The sequence below is a fragment of the Narcine bancroftii genome, chromosome 8 (assembly GCF_036971445.1).
Source record: "Narcine bancroftii isolate sNarBan1 chromosome 8, sNarBan1.hap1, whole genome shotgun sequence".
Classification (NCBI taxonomy): domain Eukaryota; kingdom Metazoa; phylum Chordata; class Chondrichthyes; order Torpediniformes; family Narcinidae; genus Narcine; species Narcine bancroftii.
In genome coordinates, this window is record NC_091476.1 from 24,567,626 (window position 1) to 24,594,013 (window position 26,388).

General features: G+C 37.6%; 1 protein-coding gene across 1 annotated transcript in view; it reads left to right on the forward strand.

Annotated features, from left to right (window-relative positions):
* The window catches only part of srpx2 (sushi-repeat containing protein X-linked 2), a 42,400-nt gene extending 16,225 nt beyond the window's left edge, over window positions 1-26,175 (forward strand). Inside the window, exons 3-10 of the mRNA XM_069896019.1 lie at window positions 1,897-2,088; window positions 10,517-10,693; window positions 12,289-12,415; window positions 16,086-16,207; window positions 18,640-18,819; window positions 23,049-23,185; window positions 23,855-23,976; window positions 25,343-26,175. Of these exons, the coding sequence (XP_069752120.1) occupies window positions 1,897-2,088; window positions 10,517-10,693; window positions 12,289-12,415; window positions 16,086-16,207; window positions 18,640-18,819; window positions 23,049-23,185; window positions 23,855-23,976; window positions 25,343-25,523 (1,238 nt within the window). The 3' untranslated portion in view covers window positions 25,524-26,175. The remainder of the gene's footprint in view (window positions 1-1,896; window positions 2,089-10,516; window positions 10,694-12,288; window positions 12,416-16,085; window positions 16,208-18,639; window positions 18,820-23,048; window positions 23,186-23,854; window positions 23,977-25,342) is intronic.
* The last annotated feature ends 213 nt before the right edge of the window (window positions 26,176-26,388 follow it).

The window sequence follows — 26,388 nt, forward strand, 5'->3', positions numbered from 1 at the left end:
TTTTTCCTTAATACCTTGTATATTGTATGGAGACAATTGTTCCAAAATAACTGCTGAGAATGTGTTAAATTTAGGATACCTGTATGACTACCTGATAAAAATGACAGGAGTTTAAAAGAAGTAAATGGGAATTTAAAAAAAAAAACATAAACAGAACATGCAGTAAGTATTGAGCAGGCAGGCAAAATCTGTGGATAAAAATGTTTTGATGAGATGGTGATGACCTGAAACAATAACACTACTTATCTTTGTACGTTATTTCCAACATTTTCTGTTTCATTGGCTTTTTCCTGAATTTACACGCTTTTGCTTTTAAACAAAATAGGGTTACATATGTTCAGACATCGAGTTGTTCCGCAAAAGATAATCTAATTATCAGTAGATTATTCAAAATACTATTTAAAACTATTGTCAATAACTGAAACTCTGGCTAATTTAATTGTGATAAATGATAACTTATAGTCATATAGCATATCTGTAATACTGGTGGATTGGGCTGCCAAAGGGACCTCGAGTTTGTTTGGAATTTAGGCTCTGCCAGCAGAAGATAATGTAAATGAAGTGACTTTTAATTGCAATTACCATTTAATTAATACAACTGCGATGGTGAAGCAAGAGGTGCCAGGAAATTGGCTTTGGAGAATAATTGAGAATGATGATAGACTGGAAACCCTAGGAAATGGCATCACTGGACTTGTAATTTTTATGTATTTTATGAAACTCTGGGGAAACTCTCAAGCATTTGAACTAGTACAGAGAATGACCATAATATTGATCTCTTTTATCAGATCGATGAGAAAGGAATGGTAACGTAAAAGAAAAGGAGATTTTCTGGAGGCAGCTTAAATAGTGTGGAAAATTTAATTTTAGAATATTATATTAAAGTAAGTAATGGGAAGAAGATATGGTTCAGAGAAGTAAAGAAAAATAAGTTTTATAACAATCTCAACTAGTTATTATTCACACAGTGATCAATATTGGAAATGGCTTATTTGGATGATAGTGGGGGTGTAAACCAAAAATATTTACAATGAAATAATGCAAGAGTTCTTCTGGTTTGGTGGATTGAAGTGATCCATATTGTGTTCCTCATTTCTAAGTATTCACTCATCTCAAGATTCAAGATTCAGTTTCTGTTTTTCTTTCCTTGCTTTGTTAAAGCTCATAAAGATCTTGTGTGAAACCACAACCATTTGGTCATCTTGCACAATAATCCAAACCTTAGTGATACCATCTTTTATTTTCAGGTATTAAAAGTCACCTGTGAAATAAGGTCTAAGTTCAACACCTCCAGTTTTCTAAAATGTTAGATTTCAGCTATGATATCAGGAGGGGAAATGCAGTTGGCTTTCAGGACTCCAGACAGATTGAAATAAATTACTTCCCTTTATCCCTGATAGAAACTGTGTTCACACTGATGTTTTGTGGAAGCATAATTGGGATAGACAGTGTTTTCTTAGAGTGAGCCATTAACTTGTTGACATCTCATGCACATACATTATAAACAGTCACAAGAGTGACACTTGCAAGTTCCACCTCTGGCTTAATGTGCATGGATTTGTTATGAACCACAGGCATCTGTGAATTATTCCTTTCACTCACTTTATCCTTTTAACTTGTTTATTGTCAATGTGGTCAGTTGCCACATTATCCAAGAGTAGGATAAAGTGGAAGGAAATGAGGGATAAATGAGAAGTGATTTGGAGTACATTAAACAGATTATTTTTGGTCGCAGTTCCTTCCATCAAATTCTGCTGCTTTTGTTTGGGCATAAAATATACTCACTTATGAAGGGCAGTTATGCTTGAAACCATTCCCTAATTGATACATTTTAGACAGAACGGATAAGAAAATCTAAATTTTCAACACAGTTGAAACTAAACTTGCTTTTCACAGAACCAAGATGGTGTTATCCATTGAGCATCGAAAATGGGGAAGCAGAATGTTACTCACCAAGAGGTCCAAACTATAGGAGCACACTTGGAACGCGATGTCATATATCTTGTGACAGAGGATTCAGACTTGTAGGCCGCAGGCAGGTTGAATGTCGAGTGACCAGACGCTGGTCAGGAATCAGCAGATGCAAAGGTAAGTTTGTGGTTATGTATTTGCATGAATCTCGCACCAATTATTTGTGCAGATCTAAACAGGAAGAAGCAGGGCTATAGAGATTGAAGGTTTAATCTTCAGTCCATGTTTTGTTAGATTTTAGGTTTCTGACAGTGAGCAACATGAAGCTGCTTGATGTCGGACACAAGTAGTCTGGAAATTAATCACCGAGTTAATACAGGCAATTAATGATTGGTTCCTTAATGCATACATGTATGTAGATGCATATGTTCAGAAAAATTCAAGTTGAGGCAAAGACTGACTTCATGAGATTGTGGAACAGTGGATAATGAATCAGCAGAAATGCAGTTGTGTTCTGTTCAGCTATCTGTTCTTCACTAACTGTGTTCTTCAATAACTGGCACTAGGGAATACCTGGGGCCAAATTAGGGCACTCACAGAGAGTACTTCAGAATACTGCATATCTCTTCAATCATTAAGATTATTGAAATGTAAAAATATTCTTGTATCACTGTCATATTTATCAAACTGGAACACCCCCATTCCCCATAGATGATGGATAATAAAGATTTTATTTTGTGTAGATTGTGATATCATCTGATAATATTTTGAAACAAAAAATTGGTTATGTACCTTCAGCTTCCATGTATATCACCACCTTTATTTTGCAATCTATGCGTCCCAGAATCCAAAGTCTTTCTTGATGATTATATTTTGTGTTTCTTCCATTGTGAAGAGAATTATCAGTGGGCATTCTCTAAATCACCAGCAATTTTGCAGTCAGTGACATTGACCCTTAGCCTTGAAGAATGTTGTATTTTACTGTATTGTTTTTTCTTCCTGTTTTCCTACCTGTAAAATTCTTCAACTCAGTTGGCTTCTCCTGCATCTTGGTGACATTAATGCTGTTGTTGCACACTGGGGGTGCTGTTGAATTGACACCTGATATTGAAAAAAGGGAAGGCGACATTACAGAGATTATTTGATTTTTTTTTTCCGGCCTTTTTTTCCTCATATAGTTAGAGGCAAATATTCCTTCTTTGATACTGTTTGCAAAATGAAAATCATTATTACGTGAATAGGCATGGTCTAAATTCACATATCTATTGGGAAAGGTGTTAACCAATAATTATAATAGAAGACCAGGAACAAGGATACAATTTCCATATAGCAAGAGAGGTCTGAGAGAAAATTAGAGACAATTTTGGATTACAGATGGTTCAGAGATAACAGATGAGATTCTGGATCAATATTTAAAGCATGGAAAGGTCATTTATTTTGGGGAAAATGTAATGTGATTTTTAAAATCAATTGATAGCATGTCAAGTTGTTTTGAAGTAACTAAAGATCATTATTTACAGGTAAATATTTTTGAACCTTTAAAATATCTCTGATCAACAAACATTTGAAAAGAGTTCAAATTCTTTAACATCTGCAAATTGTCAGAGACCATCGGCATGGTTTATAACTAAGGCCTCAGGGTCTGGTGCCTGAGGTCTGGTCTCTGCTCACAGACTGCTCTGATATGTGGCCATCTCCAGCAATGGACCTTCTATGTAATCAACTTTGCCAAATTGCAAAAAAACGAAGCAGTGGAAATAGGGCCAGCAGCATATTAAGAATGATTTGGACCATTATTTGCTTTTGTTTATTGCCTTTAATATAAGATAGCCCATGTTTATGTTGCAAAATCTTTCGATGATTCTTAAAAGTAAATTAGAATTTGATGTTCCATTAGCACACACTTGCATTACACAATAGCATCTATTCAATGCAGTCAGATATTTTGAATATGTTCCAGGACCAATTCTATGCTTTATGGAAAGAATTGGACATCACCTTATGCATGGAAAAAGTGCATGACACAGGGGGGGGGGGGGGAGGGGGGAATTTCTTGTTGTTTAATTTCTGATAAAGTATATATATAAATATCACAATCAACACCATCTATGAATGAATTGTATACATAATTGCAAAGTATCCTTGAAATTTAAAAGACAGTCAATACTGGAAATTGGCAGAAAAATCACTAATCTAGATCTGGCACTATCTAAAAGAAAATTTAACACTTTACTGAAAAAATATTTCATTATTGCTATTCCTTATTATTAGCCTCTATGTATAAACCTTAGTGTTACGGTGTAATATTGAGTTTTGGATCAGCATTGTACATCTGAGAAAATGACATTCATTGTGACAATATATTTTGCATCTATTTTATTATGGAATGATGGTCTTCTACCAAATTGGATATTGCACAATACCAACAAGATTGAAAAGTTTAGCAAATATGAAAAAATTGAAAACTTTGGTTATAATGTAGTGCCTACAATATGGTGGTGCTGTGAAAAAGGAACTCTTCTGCACTGAGCTGAGTGAACCAGTAACTGCCTGTTTATTCAAGCAGACCGCACTACAAAAAGCAATACTACCAAAGCCCCACCCGCTGCGCTGGCTCACAGGAGTGACATCAGCGCACAGACTGGGGAGCAACGCTCGCTCCCCACAGTCTGCTCTTTAACTTGGCCCTTCTCCTCCTCAGTGAGGAGGCAGTTGTATGTAGGCTGCGTGCTGTGGTGATTCAGCCCCTTGTGTACTGGGCTGGACCAGACCGCTACAATAACATCATACTTCAGTTTGAAATTTTGTACAATATGCTCAAATAACGTTCATCGAGCAAAGTCACCTGGATAAATTAGATACTTTTGATTACGGTAATTTAACCTGTGTTGGTTCATCCTCCTGATTGGTTTTCTACAATCAAAGTCGATCAGGTGTTTACTATGTGTAAAATAATTTTATTAAAAATAGCAACCGAAAGCCATTTAATACTCAAAAGTGTTGGAGAAACTCAAAAGGTCACAGAGAATTCATTGGAAACAAAGATTTATGACTGTAATTGGGACAGAAAGATCAGTTGTATCGCAAAATGGATGTTAAATCGGAACTTTGCCCGTGCACATGGAGTACCGAAGTTTTAAAACAAACTTTTTAATCAATTGTCAAACTCTTACAGGAATACAGGGCATGTAAGAGACAAAATGTTTGTACTTAATTTGTTAGTGTCCCAGAGTCCATAGGCTGGGCGCGCCCATCTTGATTCCTGGGCACATGCAAGAGTCTTAGGTTGGTGTATGCATGGTGGGCTCACGTATTGGAGTTCAGTTGGCGCATATGCAAAAGTTAAGAGTCTTGGTGCATGCAGTATGGGTTCACGTATTGGGGTTTGGTTGGCGCATGCGTGAGAGTTAAGAGCCTTCTCGTGCATGCGCCAACCGAACTCCAATATGTGCCAACCAAAGACTTGCACATGCGCACAGGAATCAAGATGGCCGCACCCAGCCTATGGACCATGGGGCGCCTGTTATAGTTTGACAAATACAACATAAACTGCTTAAATTTTATATTTTTCCTTAATTAATAAAAAATTTGGTCATATGTGCGGATGGTCGTAAGTTGCATAGGTCGCAAGTCAGGGCGTACCTGTATAACTAAGGTTTCAAGCCTGAGCCCTTTGTCAAGGTGTGAGCAATAAGCAAACAGGCACCTGAATAAAAAGGTGGAGGGAGGAGCAGAGAAGGGACAGGGGAAAGAGCACAGGCCGAAAGGCCAGTGGTCATAGGTGCATATGGTTGGGAGGTCAGAAAAAAATAGCTGAGGTGATGGGAGAAGGGTTAGCTCTCTGAATGGAGAGGAAAGGGGTGGGAAGGTGCAGGAAAGGTGACAGAGGGATAGGGAAAGAGACACGGTGGGGGGGGCCCAATGGAAATTGGAGAAGTCGTTGTTAATGCCATCTGGTTGGCATCTATGCTTCTTGTAAATGCTGGATGACCTGCTGACTTTCTTCCATCACTTTCATCCATTAATTAATCACAGTCTCTGCAGACTTTCCTGTTTAACAGCAGTGGAAAGACAATCTATTTGGGATACCCGATGGTCCCACTAAAAAGCCACCAATGTGGGGAAGAAATCAGTCAGGTTTCTTGTCCCTGACTGCTCTTGACTGATTCCTGCTGGACTTCCAAGTGTATTGATATCCTGTCTTCAATGGATGAAAATTTAGTTAGAACCTGTCTTGGTTTGAGTTCCAGTTTTAAAAGCTTCTTGATAAATGAATAAATCCAACTCCCACTTGTGACAAAAGAAACACTCTTCTGAAGAGAATAACCTAAAATAGAGAAATTTGTTTTTATCAGCTTTAAACATTTCCACAAATGAATGTGTATTCTTCAAAAAACAGATAACACCGACTTTTTCAAAATGGATATACTTTTTCTTCACCATGCAATATATCAGATTGAAATGCATGGCGCCTAACTTGAAGTCATTTCCCTGAGGCACTCTGTTCAGTGCATAATTATGCATGAGGTACTGAGTATGGGGGGCAGAAAGGACAGGAAGCTCAGAAGAAATCTTTTCCAGATTTCCCAGTCTCAAACAGACTTGAAATAACATTTAACATCTTGGATTTTAAGGCAGTGAGACTGTGAGGCCTCTGGACAGCAACTTGTGCTGATCGCGCCTCTTAGTGAATGTAGCCACTGTCATTTAATCACTGGTTTTAGCCCCTGGGATTTTGTCTGGCAAATCTCATGAATCCTCAGTCTGATTCTTGCCCATTGATGGAAATAGATGACTAAAAGAGGACAATTAAAAAAAGAGATGGAGCTCAGAGAGAAAATGAGAATAGTGAAAGAAAATATAATTCAAGCAGCAAAAGAGCTCTGGTATTTTCTATTTTGCTATTGATTTACATGGTACACTACAGGACACATTTGGTACACTACATGGTACACTACAGGACACATTTGGTACACTACATGGTACACTACAGGACACATTTGCTTTAGTCTCGCTTTCTTCATACAATCAACATTCTTTCAAAATTAAAGCAGTGATACACAATGAATACTTATGATCTATACACTCTTATTTAAGGAAATAAATATATAATTAGTAAGATAGAGAATATGTGTTGGGTTATCCTCCCTGACAGTTTGATTCAGCATCCTCGTCATAAATGACTTGCCCCAGCAGCAGCGTGCTGAGGGACACACTGAGCACTGGGGCTTGGCGTAGCCAAAATGAGGGCACTGTAGTAGGGAGGATCACAGTCTAGACAGAGCAGGGACGGGCTGAGACCAGGCATTACAAGGCAGTGAGGGGCTGAGACCAGGCATTACAAGGCAGTGAGGGGCTGAGACCAGGCATTACAAGGCAGTGAGGGGCTGAGACCAGGCATTACAAGGCAGTGAGGGGCTGAGACCAGGCATTACAAGGCAGTGAGGGGCTGAGACCAGGCATTACAAGGCAGTGAGGGGCTGAGACCAGGCATTACAAGGCAGTGAGGGGCTGAGACCAGGCATTACAAGGCAGTGAGGGGCTGAGACCAAGTATTACAGGGCATTGAGGGGCTGAGACCAAGAAGAAGAGGCCACTGTCAAACAGCAGAGGAGGTGTCACAGTGGTGACAATGGTGTAAAAAAAAAGTTGAATGTAACAATGTATAGCAATGGAAGTGTATGGATACCAAACTAAGGGTGGGAAGAGACTTCAAACAATTTTTCTTTTGTAAATAACTTAATGTGAATAAAGCCTATTTTTAGTTCAAATGAACTGATAGAAAGTTTAATTTTGTTGAGAGATATTGAATTCTGTCAATCTTTAATCCATAATAGTAATTATCTATTCCCCTCAATCCTGTGAACGTTTGTGTAATGTGGAAATATTTTCATGTGACCCCTAGGCTAATGTCTTTTGGAAATACAAATAGATAATTCCACTGGTTCATGTTATCCATCCTCAAAAAGCATTTTCTCTCAAATAGACCCTCACTCTTTTTTTTCCCCATTGGCTACCATTTTTCTTTGGTATGCTTTTCATATTTCCTACTGTGATGACAGGTGCAAAATATTTACTTAACATCCCTACTATTCTTAAAAATTTATCCCTACTAATTCCCCTTCTCAATTTCAAAAAGGGGCAAGGTTTACTTTTTGAACTCCCTCTCTTTATTCTCACATAAATCCTTCTAGTTTGTTTTTATACGCATGACAAGATTATTTTGAAATATTATTTTCTCATTTTTAATCAATTTTTAGTTGTCATTTGTTGGTTTCTAAAATTCTCCCAATCCTCAGGTCCATTACTCTCCTTTGCATATTTCTAAGCCTTGTCTGTCAAGCATTTTATCTTCTTTGGTTCGTCACAGATAGATCAATTTACACGTGGAATGTTTGCTCTCTCGTGAGAATGCATATTCTTTGGAAAATTATGAAATGTTTTTCCATTGATTATCTGTTGTCATGGCTTTTAATATATTTTGGTAAATATGCTCGACATTCATATGTAAAGACCTTCAGAAGTCTAGTTTCCAACAAATCGAATTCATCATCTTTGAAATAATTGTGAACTTCCATTATGTTGTGATCACTCTTCCCCTGAAGATCTATTCTTATGAGGTTATAAAGTATGAATTGTGTTCCATTACACATATCCTGATCAGAACAGCATATCCCCTGGTGGATCCCAAACATACTGTTTCAGAAAACTGTCATGTATTCCGTTAAATTGTTCTCACAACTATCTTTCCCAATTTCACCTGCTCGGTTTGTACAAAGCTAAAAGTACCCCTTGATTATTGTTTTTATTTAGTTACAAAGCCCCCTATTCTCAATGAATAGCTCATTCAATGGTATAACCATTATCATGAAGAATAAGACCACATCCACTAGTGTTTCTTTTACTCCCTTATTATACTTTCATTCTCCATTTTCTATTAAAATAATGATGACACAGTATCAAAATGTAAAGATAAATATGACAAGTTGAAAAGATGGAATGAATATTGGGCTGGATTTTGCTTGACTCCAGCTGTATTCCTTGTTGGATGGTGGTGTTGGCGGTGGGGGGGGGGGTGCACAGGGATAGAGCTGGAATCCAGCAATTTGTGCAGACTAATTATGTCCTTGAGGCCTACTCATGTTAAGGGCTCTCTGCAAAGTGGAACAGTTCACAAGTGGTAACAAGGCTTCAGCTGGTGGAACCTGAGACTGCATACCCAGACTACCTCAATGCTCTTTGAACAGCTTATTCATTCAAATGCTTTTTCCACTGTTTCTAAATGTTGTTGATCATCTTTAAGATGAAAACACATGTAATTGCAAGCATTATTAGTTAAAAAGCAAGTTGAAATACAATTACAAATAAATGAAAATATTATTGCATTGGTTCTGAATGGGATCCAGAATCTTTCCTGCTGAGTTTAGTAAAAGAGCAGGATGTCAGATGCATTAGCAAAAGATTTTGTACACCTGTGTTGCATTGTGCAGCTTTGAACATCAGGAACTTGGTGAACCACAAGGAGCATCTACTACGAAATTTCCTTCTGAACTGCCAGCAAAAAGCAAGCATCGTATCAATCAAATAAGAAATATACTCTTGCTTCATTTGAGGAAAGGGCTATTTCTTTGTTTGGAGCTAAGTGTTTAATGGGAAGAGTGAAATAAATCATACTATACTCAATTCCTTTCTGGTAGAAAAGTTTGCTCAAAGACAACAAAGGCATAGGCATCAACAGGAAATCACCACAGAATTAAACCCTGATTCTGCTTCCTGATTTAGTCCTTCCATGCATCGGTTTATATACCATTAATACCCTTGAACTTATTCCTGTGGAACTGTAGAAGATACAAAAATAGAGGAAAAAGCAGCAGGGACTGGGAATACCATCATTTATATTAGAGAAATGCCACCATCAGTATTTGACAACGTGTTATTGTCCTTTCATTGAACTCAGTCTAAATCTTGGAATTTCCCTCTCAGCTTTGTTCATATAACTTGCTTGGAAAGATTGCAGCAGTTTTTTTTCTCCAGGACAGATATAAATGGGTTTATCCTTACCAATGATGCCCATATCCTGCAAAATGGATAAAAGAGGCCTTTCTCCAGCAATATTTCCTGGATAACAGATTGGAAGACTACCAAATTTATTTGAAATTAAAACTTGTGAGGTGGGTTTTTCTGTAACTGAAGAAATGTGCTGACCCTTCAGATTTCAGAGAGAGGCAAGGTGCTTGGTGTTATCAAGAACTTTGAAGTGTGTACTCTCAGAAACAGGATTTATGTGAAGACTTGCACAACCATGGAATTAATTAACCAGCACCTTGTGTTTACTCCTACTGGTAGCATTGATGATAAATAAAGAGTGATAATATGATAAAATTGTATATCTGCATTATTGTATACAATCATGATTTAAGAATTCATTATTCAAGTAATTATCTATGCATACAAGTTTTATACTACCTATATGCATAACAAAGTTGACCATGAACTCCTCAGTATCATAAAATTGGCCTGATACTGACTGAATTTTATGTTCATTCCTCAAGATGGTTTCTGTTTTAGTAATCTAAATTTATTTCTTAATGACTTTTCTTTATAGAGGTACGCTGTTATCCACTTCTAGTATTTCCATATGGATCATTTGTATGCTCCAAGGGGATACGTATGGATTCCCAGTGTGAGTATATATGTGAGCAAGGATACCAGCTGGAAGGAGACAAAACCAGAGTGTGTCTGCAGAATGGCCAGTGGAGTGGGACTGAACCTTTATGTGTAGGTAAATTAGCCTGGAACCTACTAAGTTCTGAGTGCAGAGTTTTTTTTTGACAACTGTAAAAGGAAAAGAAAAGAAAGTAATTTTCTCTAATTATCTTAATACTTGCTATTCAATAGGATCATCTAGCCTTGTGATTCAATCGTGAACCTCTTTGGTAAAACTTGCGTTATTACTGTTAACATCATTTTAATTAAAAGCAAATTATTTAAAAAAAACTTAAGCACAAAATTATTGATTCAGCTCCCATGAAGGAACTTTCTGTAGTTGTTGCGATATTTCCTTTCTGCACCTGCAAATATTCACTGGTATTATTTTACTGAAAATTATTTGTTTGTGATTTATCAACCAAATGCTTCATATATATGTGACGTGCCTTTAATTATTCAGACCAATGTTATCTAATGTGAAATAAGTGGGTTAGAAACTATTTTAAAACACTGGAAATCATAAAAAAAAAATCCAATATGTATTTGAGATTAACCTGGCAATATTAATGACTTATTTCAATGTAATTTTGTGTTTGTTAAGAAGAGAACAGTTCGGCACAGACTGGAAGGGCCGAAGGGGCCGGTTTCTGTGTTGTAGTGTTCTATTGTTCTATTTAAGTTTTTTTTGTTAAGATCAAGTAATTCCAAATTAAATAGAAAAAGAAAGAAGCAAAATAAAATTTCTATCAGAAACCCAATCATATGTGGGTGTAAACTGTTTAATTTTTAATCATAGTTATTCCAGTACCCTCTTACAGTAACATTGTTAATTTAGTTTTAGAGATACAGCATGGTAACCATTCCTTCTGGCCCACAAGCTCATGTCACCTAAATACATCCATGTGACCAATTAACCTACTAAGCCTATATACCTTTGCAACATGGGAGGAAACCAGAGTGCCCAAAGAAAACCCATGCAGCCATGGGGAGAACGTACAAACTCATTCTAGATAGCATTGGATTTGAACTCTGATTGCTGGGATGGAAATGGTGTTATGCTAACCATGCGGCCCATTTGGTGCAGTTTTGCAAGTAGTTTTCTTCTTGTGATCTAGTCCCTGGTGAGAACTGAGCTGAAATTGACTAAGCTAATTTAACATCAGAAAGAGGGATTTCCCTTCACTTCCACTTGGCTGAACTACAATCTGGCAGAGAATGGGGAACCAACAACTCTCCAAAAGTAGATTTTATTGTGTGCTGGACTAACTCCAACTATTCTATAATTTGGCCTGTATAAAGATAAAATTGATTTAATATTCCCAGTTAATAGATAAATATTTTAGAAATATTGTACATTATTGAGGTTTACAAAAGTAAGAGATCTCAAACTTGATCCTTGTTATGTCCTGAATTAGATAGTTCTTGCCAAGGAATAATAATATTACATTTGGCATTAGTCTCAATGCTAGCAAGGCAGTAAATCAGATGGGGGTCATACTCCTAACCATTGTCCTGTTAAACCCTGTTCTACATTGCATGCCGTATCTGCATTTCACATTCATGGGAAATTATTTTTTGACATGGATCTACCAATAACTGCAAAGCGACATGTGCCTCAGAGTGGGTTGGATTTATGAAATCAAATGATGATATTTTTGTTTTCAATAGATTACGAGCCTCCAAGGATTAAATGTCCAAGTTCCCGCGAGAAAGTAGCAGAACCAGGACAGTTGACGACTCGAGTATATTGGAGCCCCCCACGGATAAAAGATATGGTTGATAAATACAGCACAAAGTTAGTGTGAGACAGACCCATTTTGGAGTGTTTGGTATCATATTGTTAGGACTAGCTAATCTTCCAAGATGGCAACAGCAGCGGTAGTCTGGAGTCAGTATTAGGCGAGAGGGGCAATTCATCATCAATCGTCTTAGAATGTTTGGAGGGAGTGGGAGGTTATTGGGAATAAACTGTGTAGGAGGTTAGAGTGTGCAGGAATTCAGGAAAGAATGGGATTAGATTGGGCAATGTGCAGTTGTACAAATTATGCTGATACTGAAGATAATAAGAAACTAACATATTATTGAGGTTGCATCACAGTTCCAAAGGATAGTCTCATTTGTCCTAAGGTGTAATCAGGCCAATGGAAGGGAGTTGAGTTATTTAGCCATGACAGTTCCAACTTGCTCCCATATTGAATGACTGCAAGACAGTATTTGTCTGCAGTCTCTGTAATATTCTGGATAGTTAGTTACTTGGTGTATGCTGGGTGCCAGCAAGAATAGGCATGTCTAAAGGCCAGTGGTAGAAAGGGCAGTGGACTGTATGGGGTGGGCAAGGGGTAAAAGTAGCATATGGAGGCAGGAACAGATGAGGCAGAGTGAATAATTATTAGTGTATGGGGCTGGAGGTGGGAATGGGCAGTGCCTCGCTTCTTATTTCTGTAGCTATCAGCACTGACACTGGGAATAATCCTAAAGTTACTACTTTAAAGACCTTACTTTTTCACCTTTTTTCTTCATCCATAAAATCAACCTGTAGGATCTCCCTTTCTCTATCTGTTGTTGTTGGTACTGAGATGGACCATGACTTTAGGTTGTCCATCCTCCCCTTTCAGGATGTTTGCAGCCATTCAATGATGTCCTTGACCTTGGCACCGGGAAAGCAACATCCCACCCTGCAGTTGTGTCCAGGCCATCATTCCACTAACTATGGAACTCTCTTTTTATTGCTCTCTCACACTTCCTTTCCACCTTTTCACACGAGCCATTTGAGTGCCATCTTCCTGGCTCTGAATGAACTCCTGCAAAATTGTGTCATATTTTAGAGACTGAGATGAACTTAGAGGAGCCCTGCACTGCCAGCTGTTCCTCATCTGCCAGGCAGTTGTCCATGTCCTCCCTGACTACACATACTCAAACTGCAGGCTGACACCCTTCCTAAACCTGCTATCCACAATGCTTTTGGATGCACCACAGTAACTCCAGTGGCCAAAATGTGAAGGTCAGAATACTGCAGTCATTTGCATTTTATTCATGTGTGTTTGTACGGGATCCTGTAAGCATCTCACATATTGCCAGATGGGCATTAGGTTCATGGACAAGGAAGGTTGAGCGGATAATGGTCAAATGCAGGAAAATGAAACCAGCTCAGATAAGCAAGAAGAGTTGGATCTGAAAGGCCTGCATCTGTGCTGTAAAGCTTTATGAATCTATGCTATTCAGCAGGCTGTCCTGCCATACCTCATTCTTCCTTATAACAGAAACTTTGACATCAATGTCACATATTGAACCAATAGCCAGTGCGATTCTCCCACAGATCCTAGTGACCAAAATTTACACTCTGAAGACTGCTGCACTTCATGGAGCCCCTCTTATATCTGAACTCCATTTTCATGAGGTTCTTGCACAGTGACACTTTGGGGCCAAAGATCGGATTGGCAAGCAGACTCTTGCAGTATTTTACTAAAAACAGGCCAGAAACCTGCAGGAAATGTTGGATATTCTGTAAAAACATCCTATCGTGTTATATGGCGAGCTCTCCACTGGCCACCGTGACAGAGGTGCACCAAAGAAAAGGTACAAGGACTGCCTAAAGAAATCTCTTGGTGCCTGCCACATTGACCACCGCCAGTGGGCTGATAACGCCTCAAACCGTGCATCTTGGCGCCTCACAGTTTGGCGGGCAGCAACCTCCTTTGAAGAAGACCGCAGAGCCCACCTCACTGACAAAAGGCAAAGGAGGAAAAACCCAACACCCAAACCCAACCAACCAATTTTCCCTTGCAACCGCTGCAATCGTGTCTGCCTGTCCCGCATCGGACTTGTCAGCCACAAACGAGCCTGCAGCTGACGTGGACTTTTTACCCCCTCCATAAATCTTCGTCCGTGAAGCCAAGCCAAAGAAGAGTTAGCTATCCTCCAATATTGGATACAATAGGAGAACACAAACTCATCCCCAGAAGTTTCAATGATGAATCTGTCCATTGAATCCAAGACAACTTAAACTTAATGCTGGAACAGCAAACCTATTCATTTACATTGAAATGTAGTAGCTGGGATAAAGAACGTTTATTGCATATTTTGAATTAATCGAGTTTGCTTCATTTTTTTAATTGTTTAGTTTGAATGATTTAAATATAGGCACTGCTAATATTTAATAACTTTAATAGTCTGACTCTTTGATTGACTTCTAATCATTTCCATATAAAGGATATTCAACATTATTGTCCTTAATAGGTTTGACAGCCAGATAAGCCTGGGGACATGGCATAATCAAGTTTCAAAGGTTTTTATTCAGTCTTTTCATGAACAAGGCTTATTCTAGCTCCTAAGTAATGGGAATATGTCACAACAGGTCTTAATAATTTTCACTCAGTTTAGCTTGGAGTACAAAATCCATAATGGCAGATCTGGAAAAATTAAATCCTTAGTAGAAATCTCTGCTGGAACAAGTAGGATCATCTTTCTCTTGGCATCAATGTCTGGCTCAATAATTCTCAGTATCAGCCATTTTAACAGATAACATTGTCTGAAATTTGACAATGAAAGGCATTATTATGATACTGTACCACCAAAATATTCATCTGGTATTGTATTTAAATGTTCACACAGTGATAATTAGTTTCCCCATATGTCTATGTTAACAATCTATTTTAAATTAAGACATTATGACCCACTTACAAGATTTAATATTTAACAGACATGTTTTTCCCTCTTCAGTTATTCACAGTCAAGTTTATATTGACTTTTAAAACTATTTTGTCCAGATATCTCTAATGCTTCTGAACAAAGAGTGGTAATTTATAAATGTACATAGGCCTAAAGTCCAAAGTGATCTTTGTGAAATTTAAACATGGGTGGGATATGATGGGCATCAGAATGAAACCAACAATTAAGGTTCTCTGTTCTGGTCATCTACTGACAATGAATTACAGTTAATGAGTGAAAGATGACCATTATTGTTGGCCCACCTGTGCTTAACTTCCATTAGGGTTACCTGGGATTATGGTACAGTGTACTTTTCCCTTGCCCTTGAAATGCATGCTGCCAACCACCAGCCCTCACCCCCCCCCACCCCCAGCATACGTCCACCCTACTCACTTTGTGGTATCAATGAGCACAAATAAAGTAATAAACTAAACATTCAAACATTATATTTATGTCCTGATAAAGGTTCCTGACCTGAAACATTCAATGACTATTTCTGCCCTGCTGAGTTCCTCTGTTAGCTCAATTTTGATTTAGTGTCCTATTTCTTGGAAACATTACGGACATTAAATACTTTTCTTTTTGTTCTTTTTTTTTTCCGAGAAGAAGCCATTATGGGTAACCCTGTAGCCTTTGAATCACTGCTTGGACTTTGATGCAGTTATCAGATAGAAGCATAAAACATAGCAATTTATAATATGCTTCAGGAAGGCTGTGCCAATTATTAAGAACCTCTTTCCCTTTTCATCCTTTTACAGATTAATTCTGAGAGGACCACCCTCAGGGTCTGAGTTTGGAAAGGGGGAACACATTATACGTTATGTGGCCTATGACAGAGAAAGGAACAAAGCCACTTGCAAATTCACTGTGACAGTTTATGGTAGGTCACCTATCAAATGTAAAAGCTCTCTTCATTTAACACTTTCAAAATCCCATCAATAAAAAAGTGACATTTTTAAGAGATATTCAGGTCAAGGAGCATTTGGGAAGGTTGATAATTTATACACCAGCAACAATGAGCTGAGATTTTAAGTCAACAGTGAAAAGCAGATTGCTGTGTATCAGGAGTGTTAATCATGACATGATAACATATAATTAATTTTGGGGAAAACAGATAAAAGATTGTCAGGACTAAATTCTGATGGGTTTGTCTCACTGGTCCATGTATACTAATGGCTCAAAGCAAAGGCTATAGCCTCCTATCTCAAATCCTGTGGATGGAGTCATGTACATGTTGAGATGGTTGGGAAAGGAGAGGTGGGTCCAGGATATCAGGTTCACTTAGTTAGATCACTTGAAAATGCTGGAACCTCCCAGATTCTGAAGGCAATCTGCAGATACATTTATGAAACATTTACATGCATGAAACATTTACCTCCATGTGATCATTTGTTTAGGGAATAAACAAAGCCCAGTGTAAACCTCTAGTTACATCTTGGCTCAAATGATCTTAGTCATTGATGTAATGGATGGAATTCTAAGAATAGCTCCAGAATTTCCCTCAATGAAAATGTGGAAATTAGTGGGTAAAAGATTAATTATTTGGCCCCTCTACTATATTTAGCATCCATGGGGTGGATTGAACATTTTTCAGTTAAGAAGCATACAGATTTAGGCTGCAAATAGGTTCATTCAGCCTTGGAAAGACATGGAACTCTGATACAAAGTGGATTCTAAGGATCAAAGAAGCCTGAAAGATTGCAGATATTTAAGACTATTCAAAAGTTTAACGTATGATCTAAAAACATGATTTTTCCACCAATTTTGTTTGCTTTTTGTCCTAGATGCTAGATTTAAAAAAAAAATTAATTTAAATTTTAAAAAATTTAGACATACAGCATGCCATTTAGGCCCATGAGTTTGTGCCGGCCAATTTACACCCCATTAACCTACACCCCTGGTTCGTTTTGAATGGTGGGAGGAAACTCGAGCCCCCGGGAAGACCCATGCAGACCCAGGGAGAACACATACAAACTCTTTACAGACAGCATGGGATTCGATGCCTGGTTCCAGTCGCTGGTGCTATAAAGGCATTGTGCTAACTACTATTGCCAATTGTGCCTGCCTCAGTATGATTATACAATCATGCAGTAACTTACCAAAAGTCAACTCTTTGAATGAGCTTTCCACAGAAAGTCTATTTTGATAAATCACAATGCTATGGTTGAACTCAAGCAATCTCAGTAGCTCAACAAATGACCACCAGGATTGAAAACTCTCTTAATTTTATCCCTCCATCTCCACCCCAACTCATGATCCTTGGCTGAATTATTATGCATCCATAATACTCCACTCAGGGAGTAGTGAAATGCACATTCTCACTGCTTACTGAGTGCCATGCTTGATTTCTTGCAAACCCCTTCTATTGATGAACTTTAGTTCTGCTGTACCTCACAAGGGTAAATCTTTTTATGGTGTGTAGTTTATTTAAAATTCAATAGGCCTCTTTGAGGATAATCCTTAATATAGGTATAACCTTCCAATTCTGGTAAAGAGAAAAAAAATCATTGCACACCCTGCGCAATGCCTCAAAACATTTTCTTCAGGGACCAAAACTACCCAAGGTTCAAAACCAGTTGAACAGAACTACATTACTTTTCAATTTAATCCCACTTTTGGTAGGTTTGCTGTTGGGTCTTTTCTTTTGCTTGAGATGCAAGTTTTATTAATTGGTTGATTAGTACTAAAATTCATGGAATTTTCTATTTTAATTCAATTCATATTTTCCTTAATGATGCTACCAAATTGTAAGAACAATTATATTGCATTTTATTCATTAAGATGGTTATTGAATTAGAAACAACTAGATATTTAAATAGAAATTGTAATTGATTTCAGTGTGTTACTCCTTATCCTTTTTTTAAACATGGTGCTGTTTGACATGTTTAAAATGAATTAATGAATGCTTCTGCTAAAATAACAGACAAAATAATAAATAGAATGATTTTCCCATATAACTATCAATAATAATCTCTAGTTGTGAGAAATTTTGCTAATTTCTTTTGAGATAATAATACCATATTTCAGGTGATTCTAAAGTCTGTAACAAAGAGACATTAACATCAAATAAATGAAATGAGCACTTTGGATTTAACTATTAAAAGGAGTGAGCTATATATTTGAGATGTTCTCCTGGGATCAGAGTTCTGGATGTATACAATGTACTATTGGCTATGCCTTTTTAAAAAAAAAATATATAGATTGTTCCAAACCAATATTTCTGTATAACTCCCCACTTCGTTCTATTAATTGTCTGTTAATCATCTGTTTTTAACTCTCTATAGTTTGAGTATTTATCTATTTCTACGACAGTTAGAAAATGCCCTCCTCTAAAGCCCCCTGCCAATGGTTACATCACTTGTACGTCTGGTGGTAATAACTATGGGGCAACCTGCACTTACACATGTGATGGAGGCTACGAGCGCCAGGGAACCTTCAAAAGAGTATGTCTCTTTAATCGAAGCTGGTCAGGAATGCCAGCATCTTGTGTACGTAAGTGGATTTAATTTGATATCTGGAATGTGTCAGTTTTAATCCATTCACAGAAAATAAACACTAACTTTCATAATAGAACTGCAACTTCCGGCATTGTAAATGGAAATAAAGTTGTGTAAATGTACTTCTCACACATATAGTCTATTGAATTTATATTCCATTTATACTGCATCCAACATTAATTGAATGAAGCATGTCTTTAAACTCTTTTCAGTAAAGTTCAATTCATTGTTATTATACATTCTATTAATTGGATACATGATAAGGGAAGACGCACACAAATTCTAAACCAACTACTTTTACTTTAACAAGTTATTGGAGCACCTTCCATCATTTCAACTATAAAATATACTCTCAAGTGACATGTGATAGGAAAGATTTTCAGCCGACGTAATGTAGGAAGTCTCATGTAAGCCAAGACTTTTTTTTCAACAGAATTGCACCATCATAGTAGGCCTGCAATAAATGATTTCTATTTTAAGATTGATTATTTATCTGGAGTCTGTTTTCAGATATTACATTCCAATATTTCTCATTTGGCAGGAACATCTCTAAATGTAGTTTGACATGATGGCCAAATCTTACTGACCCAGGCCTGCTACCCAGCATCAGCATCAATAATCTAACATACTTATTTGGTCTTGATACTGAGGACCTTTCTTGCTAGTCCAAAGCATTCTAAATTCTGTTATAATAGCCTGAGGAGTGGCAGAGCCTTCAAATAAGTATTGAAGACACACAACTTAAAGTTTTAACAGCCAGAAAAACCCAACACTAAGCTTTGCCAGCTGTCAAAGCTGAGGAATGTTAAATGTTTTTAAATGCCTACCATATAAAAATATTTTTGTAATTGTTTCCTTTATATGTACTACTTCAAAAGTTAAGATTAGTTAAAAGCACATAAATAAACATTGAAATAAGCTGAAGTAGCCTAACGAAAAAAACTTAAATTCCCCAATCTACTTTTTGTATCTACAGCCCCACTGTCGACTGTCACAGGATTCAAGGCTGAGGAACCTTATCAAAGTGGAGTGCTATAAATGGATTCCATGGGGAATCCAGCAGCAAAGTAAACTCGCAGATTTGACCTTCCAAGTTCGATTAAGCAATAAGACATTTTGTGCAAGCCCCTGACTTATTCCATTCAAAGCCTAAAATGCAAGTTTCTGTTTGGAAGTGGAGACATTTATCAGCAAGATCTCTACTTAACATTCAATGTGCATCAAGAAACAAGTTAGTGAATGTGGAGAGGTCTGAGATGTTTTGACCAGTCAAGAGGCTCTATAAGTACAAATTATTCTCAATTTAAATCAGTTTTATGCCGTCTGCTTTAATAGCCACAATAAAATATAAAGAAATGGAACTTCAATTAACAGCAGATAGATTGTTGATACTCATTTGCAAACATTGTTTAGAATTCTGGTTTATAACCATATAACCACTTACAGCACAGAACAGGCCAGTTCGGCCCTACTAGTCCATGCCATAACAAATCCCCACCCTCCTAGTCCCACTGACCAGCAATATAACCATATAACCACTTACTTACGTTGGTTGAAATACTCATAAGCTGGAAGTTCATTTTTGCCAGGTTTGTGCACCCTGAGAGAAAAAGAATCTCGCTGTAACTCAAACAATCTGGGTGGCATGGTTAGCATTGCAGCTGGCACAATGCCATCACAGTGCCAGTGGCTCAGGTTTGAATCTGGCGCTGCCTGTAAGGTGCTGGTATGTTCACCCCATGGTTTGGGTGCTCCAATTTCCTCTCACCTTTCAAAAAATGTTGTATGGGGGTTGTCAGTTAATTAGAGTATTTGGGCAGCACCAGGCTCATGGACCAGTATGGCCAGGTACCGTGCTGTACATCTAAATTTAAAACTGATCACGGGCACAACTGAACCATGGATAATGTGGCACCAAACTATTAGTGAACTGGATGGTGCCTGCTACACAAGGATAGTAGACGGTGACTGTTTGAGTGAAGATGGTTTTGGAATGTTGAGCTTGGGCAAAAGAGCATTTACGCAGTTATCTCAAGAATGCTAACTTACTTTGAATAATTCAAAGCCTTTCTGAACATATCTCCCAGATGGCAGTGCTAGGGACAGAGCCCAGTGCCATTGTTTAAAGAGCCTTGAATTAAAATTGGACAGAAGTGCAAATAATTTTGCTTCAAAGGCACCTAAATATTGAAACATGAAGTAAATGAGTGTCCAAGGTTATTATTACATTCTTCTCTGTTGATCATCCATTTTTTAAAATGATGAATTAATGCCAGTTATTTCCCACAAAGTAACGTTCTTTCCACAGCAATCCTCCTTCGCGCCCCACCCCCCCCCCAAAACTTTCTTTTTATAGTCACATTTCAAAAAGGTGCCAGATGAAGTTTAGAGGAAAGCCTATGATTTGATCCAAATAACTGGTAAGGCATTATTATCAGCCAGGTGCTATGATAGCCAAATCAACTGTCCAATTGCATTTTTCTCTGATTTTTGGGAGGGCTTTGTTTTGGACTTTAGTTGACCCCCGAAGTTGAATTGCCCATCTTCCTTTTATTGTATGTTTTCCACTCTAGTGTTTTAAAGTTAGATTTGTCAGTGTTTTTGTTGCCACTCTAATGCCATGATCTATATATATTCTTGCACGGCTTTCCCCGGCACATTTGATATTGGTTCTGAGCATACGTAAGAGCTCCAAACTTTTGTCATTGATCAATTGGAGAAGATTTTGATTGGAATAACAAGTCATTTGGAGTGGGTCGCTTTTTTTTAAAATGGAAAATTTCACAGCAATGTGTTCAGTGTTTCAGCTCGTGCAATGTGGAAAGTACACTGACAGGTTGCATCACAACCTACTTTAGGAATTCAATTGCCCAGGGATGCAGAAGGTAATAAAAAGAGCAGGCCCATCACAGGCTTTGACCTCCCATGTAATGAATGCAGCTATGTGAGAAGGTAGCTTATATCATAAAGGACCCCCATCATCTTGGTCACAATTTTTTTCTCACTGCTGCCTTCAGGCAGAAAGTACAGATTGAGTAAATGCCAGCAGGTCTACATCAAGAGCAGATTTTTCTAATGGTTATCAGACTCCTGAATCTCTCCTTATTACACCAATGAGGGGCTGCTCTGACATTACAGAAGGACCGCCTGTAGTATTTTTAAGTGACTTTTTTGTGAACTACAATAACTGGGAATATTTATTTGCTATCATTTTTGTGTATTTATTGTTTTTTTTAAATTCAATTATTTAATAAGAAGTTGCATTTTAATTGTTTTGTAGCTTTTTTTTAACTAAGTACCTGTTCAGGTGCAGTAAGTAAGAATTTCATTGGATATGTATACAAGAACCATAGAACACTACAGTGCAGAATCAGGCCCTTTGGCCCATCCAATCCAATTTTTACCTTGTCTCGTTAACCTCCAGCTGGACCATAGCCCTCCATACTCCATCCCATCAATTTACCTATCCAAATTTTGCTTAAATGTTGAAATTGAACCTGCATCCTCATCTGCTAATGGCAGCTCATTCCGCATGCTCATCACCCTCTGAGTGAAGAAGTTTAAATGACCGCTGTAAGCTTTTTATCATTCACCCTTCACCCATGTCCTCATGTTCTTGTCTCACTCAACTACATTGGAAAAAGCCTGCTTGCAGTTACTCCAACTATATCATTCATTCTTTGTATCCCCCTATTAAATCTCCCCTCATTCTCCTACACTCCAGGGAATAAAGTCTTCACCTATTCTACATTTCTTTGCAACTCGGCTCCTCATCTCCCTGCAAAATCCCGGTACATTTTGAATGGTGGGAGAAAACCAGAGCACCCAGAGGAAATTCATACAGGCAGAGGGAGAACATACAAACTTCTTACAAACAGCACTAGATATGAATGCAGGACACTGGCGCTGTAACAGCATTGAGCTAACCGCTATACTAATCGTGCTGCCCTATGAAGGCCAATGTCCCAAAAGCTCTATTTGTGCAAAGTTTATGACAATAAATTTATTTTCATTATCTTTTCTTACTCTTGTTGAAACTTTTCAGCTGCATAAACTAAGGGTATTCATCACAAATATCAGTGCAGAGCTAATGTGTAATGAGATTAGATCGGCGTGGCCTTGTTCCTTATACACTAATCTATCTCTCTCCATGCAGTTTAACTGACAAAACATACAATGTATGAGATCTGATGGTAACCTTTTGCTTCTTCAATGTAATTTCAGGAATTCAGATCAATGTTGATGTGAATTCAGTGGCTGCTCTCTTGGATCAATTTTATGAAATGCAGCGTCTCCTCATTATTTCCTCTCCGAGCCCATCTGACAGGTACTACAGGATGCAGATAAACATGTTGCTGCAGGTCAGTCAATTGATATCTGAAAGTCCATATTGCCTTTGTCTGTCTTTTCTTCACATGAAATGAACCCCTAATAATAATTTTACAAAGATTTATATCTCTTTGGATTTCAAAATGGGTTAACTATGAAAAATGTGCTATAAGTGGCTTCTAAAACTAGCCATTTGCCAAATAACTTCCCATGATTAAGAAATCTCAGTGGAAAAACTTGTGGTAGACAGAAAGTCAGTTGTTGCCACAAACATTTAGTCTGGGTTCTCCTTGTACTTCTCTTTGTCCACATTTAGTGAAAATGAAAGGACTTCGCTGAGATTTTCAAATTGACATATACCAAGATATTATTTGTAAAGGTGAACATCACTAACTCTGTCTGAATTGAGCCACTCCCAATGTTAGGCAGGATACTTCCTGTTAAGTTTAATGCTTGTGTAAAAGACAATACAGAGATAATTTTAGAAACTCATGTTATGGATTTATAAGTAGAGTATAACAGACATCTTAAGTATGTTATGGCATCTTAATGCTTATATTTTATACAATTGCTATACTGAGGATAGTGACTGCTGAGGAATATTGCATTCATAGAGAAAGGGGGTTCAGAGTTAAATAAACAAAAGGAATGAGTTTTTATACTAAATAATGTCACTAACTGAACATGTTGTTCTCAACCAGGAAGCCTCCTGTGGTCTTGAACTGAGGCAAGTCACAATAATAGAATTGATTGGAAATCCTCCAAAAATAGTAGGACGCATAAAAGAGCAGCAGCTTTCTTCAGAAATTGCTGATGAACTCAGGTAAGGATATGGCCATCACTAACTTTTATATGAAAACAAAGCTATGATACACAATGAAATCAGTTTTGATAACTTAAATGCTTTGTTAAATGATACAATGAAAACTACTTAATTAACCATCTACTTCCTCAGGAGTTTGCGGAGGAGCTAGTGGAGTTGTTCAAGTGAACCGGTACGGACTTGAAGGGCCGACATGGCCTGTTTCCGTGCTGTAAACGGTTATATGGTTAATATCAATACTATTTTTAAAAGAGCAAAGTTTATCTTATAACGAATAAGGAAATGCAAAAGGGATTTTTCGGCATTTAAATGGAATGATTATGGGGTTTTCACATAATCTTAAATACAAAGGAATACTTTCCTTTTTCCTGGACACTCCTGTGACACTTTGACCCAGTTGACAACTTCTGTAGCTGCAGATATTTGGGTAAAAGCAAAACCACTCCTGTAGGATTATTCATCTCACCCAATGGAAATATGGTTTGTCATTTATTATACAGAGAGCCCACCTCACTGACAAAAGGCAAAGGAGGAAAAACCCAACACCCAACCCCAACCAACCAATTTTCCCCTGCAACCGCTGCAACCGTGTCTGCCTGTCCCGCATCGGACTTGTCAGCCACAAACGAGCCTGCAGCTGACGTGGACATTTACCTGCTCCATAAATCTTCGTCCGCGAAGCCAAGCCAAAGAAAAGATACAGAGAGTTATACTATTGGAGAGTACCCCTGACATAAAACAGTTGAAACCTTATTGGCCACTAAGCTCACTGCTGGTTTCCTGATTAAGTGCACAAGAGGCTGCAGATGTTGCAATTTGGAGCAAAAAAAAACAAACTGCTGGAGGAACTCAGCAGGCCAGGTAGCATCTGTGGGGGCAGAAGCTTAGTTGACATTTTGGGTTGAGATCGTGCATCAGGACCCCAAGTCTATTTGAGATGTAAATGTGGTACAAAAAGAATTCCCAGAATCTAACTGCAGATTTTTTTAGAAACCTGCTTGCTGTATGTTTCACCACAGTGAAATCTGTTGCTCCTGGCAGCCAGCCTAGCTATTGTACCTAAGCTAAAGACTTCAAACAAATCACCATTTCTAAGCAAACAAATGTTTCAGCTTAATATGCAGGTGTATTGTTTGACTCATAGTAATTTTTTTTTTAAAGTGTAAGGCCTGACCAAGAGGTAAGAATTACCCTGCAACTTTGGATAGAAAATGCCTACAAATAAGAAAAAATCACTCCTATATGTTTTACAAAATGAGTTAATATTCAACTTATTTGTCATCATTTTGCTTGAGAATTACAAATAGATGCTGAATTTATGAATTATTAAGTACATAACCCCTGCTTTTTTCTATTCTTTTTGCAGACAAGTCTATTATTTAACTGATAGGCATTTTGATGTTGTCCTGATTGACAAATATGGTATGGACAGGGAACGTTATATTCAACCGGTTACACCCAATGAGCTGTTTTCACTCATAGATGAGAACTTACTGTCAGCAGAGGAGAGGGATGTTCAACGGCAAAAGAAAGAGTTCTGTAACTAAAGCTCAAACTTGTCAGCTTTCATTTAGCCTCAGCAAACTATACAAGACCAAACTAAAGGGTTATTCTTTCCTAAATGTCCAATGTATTAATTTTGTCATGTTCCTTTAAAATTATACATTTTCCCTGAAATGTGATTTTTCTGTATAAACACAGTTGACTTGTTAAAAAGTTACAGTTAAATGAAAATGTATACAATCCAAGAGTGGATAATGAAGAACACTATGTAGTTCATCAAGCTAGCTCTATCTGATGGTCTGTACATCATTTACTCAAGATCTTTTCAAACTTCCTGAGATCGACAAATAATCATGAGGGAATCCGAAGAAAAACTACGGCAATTTCTGTGAGATGACTGCATTTCAGCAGGTCCCAAGGATAAACATCAGGATATCAGTGTCCTATGGCAAGGGAAGACTCAGTGGTTCATTGTTTTGTGATGGACAGCTTGTTAGCTGGAAGTATTTTGGGATGTCTTTATCTCAGATTATCAGCATTTAACCTTTTCAGTCCTTGAGGCCTGCAATGAGCTCAATATAAGATAATATTTTTCCAGAGTAAGTGAAAGATTGCTTTAGATTTTAATATGCAAGAAAATGCAAGCCTGTCTTTTTCTGATATATTGATAAGTCTGGCAAGTTTGTAAAATACTGAATAGAGTTCCTTCATCTATCTATGTTAAATAAATTGCTGCCTTGTTTTCAGACTAGTTCTCAGTCTAATTGAGTGTCTTGTAAAATGCCTAACAAAGACGTGAAGAATCTAACCGAGAGACTGTAAACTCTGCATAATGAAAGTAATTCTTTAGTTAACTTCTATGCCTCATTTCAGAATCAGAATTTATTGTCTTGAAAATGTCATGAAATT